The sequence below is a fragment of the Penaeus japonicus genome, unplaced genomic scaffold (assembly GCF_977035675.1).
Source record: "Penaeus japonicus unplaced genomic scaffold, GWHDUDI00000001_assembly GWHDUDI00000029, whole genome shotgun sequence".
In the NCBI taxonomy this organism is placed as follows: domain Eukaryota; kingdom Metazoa; phylum Arthropoda; class Malacostraca; order Decapoda; family Penaeidae; genus Penaeus; species Penaeus japonicus.
In genome coordinates, this window is record NW_028234431.1 from 3,541,939 (window position 1) to 3,549,438 (window position 7,500).

A 7,500-nucleotide genomic window follows, 5' to 3' on the forward strand; every position below is an offset into this window, starting at 1 on the left:
CAAATACGATTTGCCCCCAGGTGTGCTAGAACACTTCGAAACTGCCACCCGTGACCCCAGCTTCTTCAGGCTACACAAATATATGGATAACATCTTCAAGGAACACAAGGACACTCTCCCTCCTTATACTGCAGAAGAACTGACATTTGCTGGTGTTAGTGTTGACAGTATTGCAATCGAGGGTGCACTAGAAACGTACTTCGAGGACTTTGAATACAATCTTATTAATGCTGTTGACGACACTGAACAAATTCCAGATGTAGAAATCTCTACATATGTACCTCGTCTGAATCACAAGGACTTTGCTTTCAAAATTGGTGTTAGCAATAACAAGGGTGAAGAAACTCTGGCCACCGTTCGCATTTTCGCCTGGCCTCACCTCGACAACAATGGGATTGAGTTCAGCTTCGACGAGGGCCGTTGGCATGCTATTGAACTGGATAAATTCTGGGTTAAGTGTAAGTATTTCGTGTAATGTTTCATTTCCTTGCTTGTGTGTTATTAATCGTCCAATATGATCAAATATGCATGATATAAGTTCACATATATACGTGTTTACGATAATCCATTTTTTTCTTGCTTCTCCACACCTCTCTCTCTTTATATGTATATACATACACACATATAAATGTGTGTATGTATGTGTATGTTTACATATATAAAATCAAACAACCATAAAGATTTTCTTCTGTTGCTTAATTTTCATTTGATTTCAACAGTGGGCACTGGAGTTACCGAAATCACTCGCAAATGTTCGGAATCCGCGGTGACTGTTCCTGATGTCCCCAGTTTCGCAACTCTCTTTGAGAAGACCAAAGCAGCCTTGGGTGGCGCAGACTCCGGACTTACAGATTTCGAGAGTGCCACTGGCATTCCCAACCGATTCCTTCTCCCCAAGGGTAACGAAAAGGGTCTTGAGTTCGACCTTGTTGTGGCCGTGACCGATGGTGCAGCTGACGCAGCAGTGGACGGACTTCACGAAAATACCGAATTCAACCACTATGGTGCTCATGGCAAGTACCCCGACAACCGCCCACATGGATACCCTCTGGATCGCAGCGTTCCAGATGAACGAGTATTCGAGGATCTTCCTAACTTTGGCCACATCCAAGTAAAGGTCTTCAATCACGGCGAACATATCCACCATCATTAGGAAATACCTTTATGCTAGATAATGGTATTCTTAATAGAAATGTGGAATATGATGTTTTGTTTCAAGGGGTGAAGATATGTAACTTGATATAACTTTATGGAATACAAAGAAAATGTTTCCACCAAGGCGTTTCCTTTCTTGATATATAACAGGATGTAGATGATATGCAAGCTAAATGAGACTCTACTGGAAGCGGGAATATTTAGTTGCAGTTTCCACATGTATGGCTGGATTTAGACCTTGTGTCCTGGGTCAATTTTGGAAATGGAAATGGAAATAAGATTATGTGACAATTTAAAACATGATTGATAAACCACATTTCTTCGAAAAAGAGATATAAATGTCTACAAATTAGGATGAGAAGAGGAGGTCTGATTGGTTGCAAGAATTATTTTGATTACAGTTTTCAGTTTTAAATGTAGACAATATTGATTCAATTTACTGGTGATCAAATAAGATATGGAGTGTCGGGATCTTGGGGAGAGGGGCTCTAACAAGGGGGGCATGGGGTAGTTGGCATATTTGCCCCTTATATATCCGGCCATGTCTACGCACTTCCTTGCAGGTGTGCGTTTCCCATTTCCTGTTGACATCAATGACACGGATGAGGAGTATCACAATTTGTTGCAAGGCTTCAATAAAGAAAGTTGATATAGACGAATCAAACCTAGAAAGAAAATCTAAATGAGACAATAAATATACTCTGTTCGACAGATTCATCTATATTCAATGATATTATATTAGGACTGTCACTCCTTTTCACATACCCAAACTCCTAATTTCGTTCAATTCTTTATGAGAAAAGAGAAAGAAAGAAAGAAGCTAGCAATTAATACCTATATTAGAAGACATTTATAAAAAAAAAAGTAGCCTTTGGAAAAACCAGCACAATAATCTAAATACAAACACAATCTTTGTGTCAAAAAGAAAAATATAGCATTTGTAGCGACTCGCATTCATGGCGTCTGTAGTGTTAAATTTTCATCAGTTACCTGACGTAATGTTTAGATTAAGTATCAATGCAAATGATCTCCGTCTTTCTTATATATATGTTGCTATATAATCTACAATGTGCTAACATTAGCACTAAATGTCGACGTATGTAAATCAGTTTCAGGCCATAATCCTAGCTGGCAGGGGCCGGGGGTTTAGGTATTTAAAATAGCTTACGATATCGTAAGCTCACGCAGAATAGGTGAAATTCTATTCCTATGAAATAATACTTGTTAAGACAGTAGAGATAAACCAGATGTGAGTGTTTAAATATTTTAGATATATCTTTTCTTAGACCAAGATAATATTCTCTTATATCTAAATGCATGTATGAGAAACATAGACAGAAAGATAATACATATATATACATATACATTATATATATATAAATATATATATATATATAATATATATATATACATATATAATTATATATATATATATATATATATATATATATATAATATATATAATATATATATATATATATATATATATATATATATATATATATATATATATATTACTTATATATATGTCTGTGTGTGTGTGTGTAGAGATAAATATAAGATTTGATTCTCAAAGTAATATTCTTAAGGTGTATGAAAGGCACATTAACACATACTCACTCATTCTCTTTCTCTATCTGTCTATCGCTATCTCTCTTCCTCTCTCTTTATATATATATATATATATATATATATATATATATATATATATATATATATAATATAAATACATATATAATATATATATGTATGTGTGCGTGTGTTTTACCGAGGTTACCGAGGTTATATCTATGTGAGAAAGATGGTAGAATGCAGTAACGCATTTTAATATTGAAATACAAATTTTACCTCCCTGACTTGACCTGGTGGTTACATGGCACCTGGTTAGATAATCCTTTTGTTGGGTCGTGTTTAGGACCCGGGATTCTGAATCTGAGAACCTGAGTTCGAGTCAAGGTCAGGGAGGTAAAATTTGTATTTCTATATTAAAATGCGTTACTACATTCTACCATCTTTCTCACACATATATAACCTCAGTAACCTGATTTGGGACTTGAATTAGTGATTCCGTTGCTGCCGAGCACTCGCGGAAATTGTCCATAAAAATACGCTATCACTGCTCTGCTAAGAGCACATAGGTAAGTTCCATGACGTCTCTTAAGGCGTCTGGTTGGATAATTCTTTTAGTGGGTCGAGTAGCCGATCATTTTCAGCACCGTGTCTGTCAATCTTACGGCGCGGGTTCGAGTCCCGGTCAGGGAGGTAAAATTTGTATATATATATATATATATATATATATATATATATATATATATATATGTATATATTTGTATATATATATAGATATATATATATATATATATATATATATATATATATATATATATATATATATATATATATATATATATATATATATATATATATATATATATATATATATAGGGTGTGATATTTATATATATATATATATATATATATATATATATATATATATATATATATATATATATATATATATATATATATATATATATATAGGTATCTATATATGTATCTCTATATCTATTTTAATTTATCCATCTCTTCATCTATCTCTAATCATCTCTATCTCTATTAGCCTCTCTATTCTTCCCTCTAGGGATGTGCGGTACCGGCAAAAATATCGGTATTGCCGATACCAGTATTTCTTCAAGATATCGGTATTATCGGCTACGGTATTTATATTTTAAGTAAGTGAAGCCGTGCGCTACCGCCACTCAGTCGCAGTGTTTTGCATCACGTCTGATAATTCCCCGCACGAGCCTCCATCCTTGCGTCATTCCTCATCTCGGGATCCTTCTTCACCTCAGTATCCTTCTTCATATTCCGAGCCCAAGTTTTCTTTAACGTACCTCCTCTGCTCCCCAACTTCCTTCTCTGCTTCTGTAACCCATCCTGTCTTCCTCCCCTCATTATCTGCCATTTCCCTCTTTTTTTTTTTCCCCTGCGTCTCTACTTCTATCCCTTCATAATCCACCATCTCCCTCTCCTTTTCCCCCGTCTCCACACCCTTGTCCTCATTCATCCACTCATCATCCGCCATCATCACCGCCACACAATGCTGATTCAACCCTCATTTTGTTCCATTGCGAGGAACACCTGGAGGAGGACGACTACCCTCAGTACCCTTCTCTTTCACCACCCAGCCGGTGTTGCCACCCATTTTGTTTTCTTTTATTTTTTCCAATCTGTGTATAGATGTAAGATTTTGTTATTATGCGTTAATAGATTCTAGATTATAAATAGAATGCATTTAGAATACAGTATGATATACCTCAGGGTATGGTATTTGTAAAGAACTTCTGAAAAAAAAAAAACATTATTGTACAACAGGTTACATGAACAGGAGTATGTAAGAACAGTAAGATTAGGTAAAGAATTATAATATCTCTAAAGACTATCATACTACTCTCTACCACTGTCAAAGAAACAATGCAGTACATTATAACAATGGGAGCATGTAAGAACAGCAAGATTATGTAAATAAAAAAGTCCCACATTATCCACACTATAAGCTCTCCAAAGATAATCATAATGCTCTCTTCCAAGCCCAAAATAAATCACCAGAAATGGGTAAATAACCTAAATGAAAAGGGTAGGATTAGACCTTTACAGTTATTCTTAATTAACAATGCTAACACTCACTATATTTGCAGTTCTCATTGAAGTAAAGTATACACTGTACAATTTACTGTGCTGTAGGTTTACACACGAATCACATATTTTACCTCCCTACTTCAACATAAATTTCCAGTTCTTATGATTCCCAATCAAAGACCTGGAAGTCACAGCTAGATGCTTCTCTGAATAGCTGTTTAGTCTTGAGAAAGCCCATCAAACACTGTAAATTAAATGTAATTATTTAATAAAATCAGACAATCTGAAATGAATCACAAAATCTGTAGATCTCATGATTAATCTGTAGTGATGGCAACTCTGACAACAAGATACTGTTGTCTACAATCAACTGTGAAGAACGATGTTAATTATTGAGATTTTCTGTTGGTGTTTAAAACACATTAAACTTCCACCTGTTTGGATATGTAGCACATAATCATCATGTTTAGATTTATGGCTAGAAAAAGAACGTTATAATAGGCAAGTTTAGATAACATAATTATTGGATAAGTTAAATATAATAATGCCTGGGAGTGTATTCAGTGTGCAGTGGATCTCGAGTTTCACGAACCGAGGAATGTTACTGAAGTTCCAAGAAAGATTATCTATCTGAGAATATCTATAAAGAAAAAACAGCACGAGAATGGAAGTATATTGGATGAACTGGTGTTTCAGTCAAGCCTGACAATTGCTTAGTTGATGACTCAGGAATGTATAATATATATATATGTATATATATATATTTATGTGTATATATATATATATATATACATATATATATATATATATATATATATATATATATATATATATATATATATATATATATATATATATGATATGAAAATATACTAAATCCAAAAAGTGCAACGTAGAGACAAGTACAGTTTAGTTTCACGATAACAATATATCCTCTGAAATCTAAAATACTCAAGGAAGACCTACAAAGGAATTCAGGATGCGCCAATTTTATAAAATAGAATTAATTATCAACATCATTTCAGGGACATGTACCCACCTGTACCATACATAATCAGGCCTATCTCAATTTCCACAAATAGAAGATAGCTTAACATGAACAATCATTTCGAGGAAGAATTTTACAGCAGGAAGAGTTGCAGGATGGCGCACGGTCCCGACATGAAGAGATATTTCAGCGAAGTAGGTCTCAGTAATTAGAGACAGTAGAAGGTAGCAGCCATTCTTCTAAAAGCACTTGTCACCTCAGTACAAGATTTTGCATCAGTGCTGCAAACTATGGGAAATATAATGCAGGATAAAACATGAATTTTGCTGTCAGAACTTAAAATGAATATTTATAAATATGCTCTTTTTTTACACTTCAGTGAACTAATATAGAAATAATCTCAGTTAGTCTGAAAATCTATACCTGTAAGTTAGGAAGAGTCATATTTTTGTTTTGTATAATAAGAAGCCGAAGTTATTTATGAGTGTAACAACTATATCAAAACGCCTAAATGAAACAGGAAGTGCAACAGGAAAATAAATCTACGTTAATTATGGGAAACTAAGTATTTCAATATCAAACTAAGGGATTAATAATCCCGTCGATGATATAATCGGGATATGAAACCCCACTTAATCTGGGTTCAAAATCGGACAAATGCCCCCGACCACTTGTATCTTACAAAATACTTTTTTAATGTGTGACATCACAATATAGCGGATGACCTCCTGAGGACTTCCGACATTGTACTCCTTCCGATGAGAGATACGATATGGTAAATGCTTTGTCCTTTTCTGTCTCTGAGTTGAGGTTTATTCATTGTTGCGTGTTTTTTTTTTTTTTATTGTGAACATTTCATTGCTTGATATGGTGCCTGGAATGTACGGGCCGGTGATGGCATTGTTTATTGTTGGTAAATTATCTGGTTATCATGGTTTAAAATATATGGTTTTCTCACTAGGACTCGACTTACAAACCATAGAGTAAGGCAAGTGAGAGGTCATCATTTTTAATGGTCCAGATAAGCCCCAGTGTATGGTTCTGTATGATTTGTTTACTAAAAAGTGTAATGTGGTGTAATCTAATGGTCATGTAAAAATTATTCAAGTGAGTAATTGCCAGTGTAGTGGGTAATTAATAAACTCCGTAGAGTTTATTGTAGATGTTTGATATGGTAGCGTGTTACCCAACTACGCGTCATTATTCATTGTGTGGGTTTGGCGCATTTTAGATGATGACTCTCGGGTGTAAGAAAAGAAAGCCCATCCCGTAGCCACAATTAAAGCAAAACTGTACTGGCAGATTTAAAAGGCGACATAAAAAAGGAACATCCATATTATACATTTATTAACACAGTCATTCGAACAAAACCAATATACAATGACAACACACCATACACTTACTTGATAAAAAGAGGGTAAAACCATACAGCACAGGATACTGCCAGCCAGGTAAAAATCCAAGAGGTCGTCTGCCACTACACAAGTCTAAGAACCCTCTCTCGTTAACTGCCCTGGCCTGACCTTTTATGTGGCAGTTTCCCGCGCTTATGGTGAGGTTTTACCCATAATCCAATATATTAAATGAAAAAAATGAAAAAGTGTCTTAAAACTAAACTTAAAATACATAAAACAATATTAGAATTAACACATACAAAAAATGGGCTTATAAAAGACTTAAGACAGGAACGTAGGAAAAAGTGAAAGAAGGGATCCGTG

At 34.6% G+C, this 7,500-nt stretch overlaps 1 protein-coding gene across 1 annotated transcript in view; it reads left to right on the forward strand.

Moving 5' to 3' along the window:
- The window catches only part of LOC122267324 (hemocyanin subunit-like), a 3,319-nt gene extending 2,047 nt beyond the window's left edge, over window positions 1-1,272 (forward strand). Inside the window, exons 2-3 of the mRNA XM_086554511.1 lie at window positions 1-458; window positions 720-1,272. The exon at window positions 1-458 is cut by the window's left edge and continues 1,066 nt beyond it. Coding sequence (XP_086410637.1) covers window positions 1-458; window positions 720-1,153 — 892 coding nt within the window. The 3' untranslated portion in view covers window positions 1,154-1,272. The remainder of the gene's footprint in view (window positions 459-719) is intronic.
- The last annotated feature ends 6,228 nt before the right edge of the window (window positions 1,273-7,500 follow it).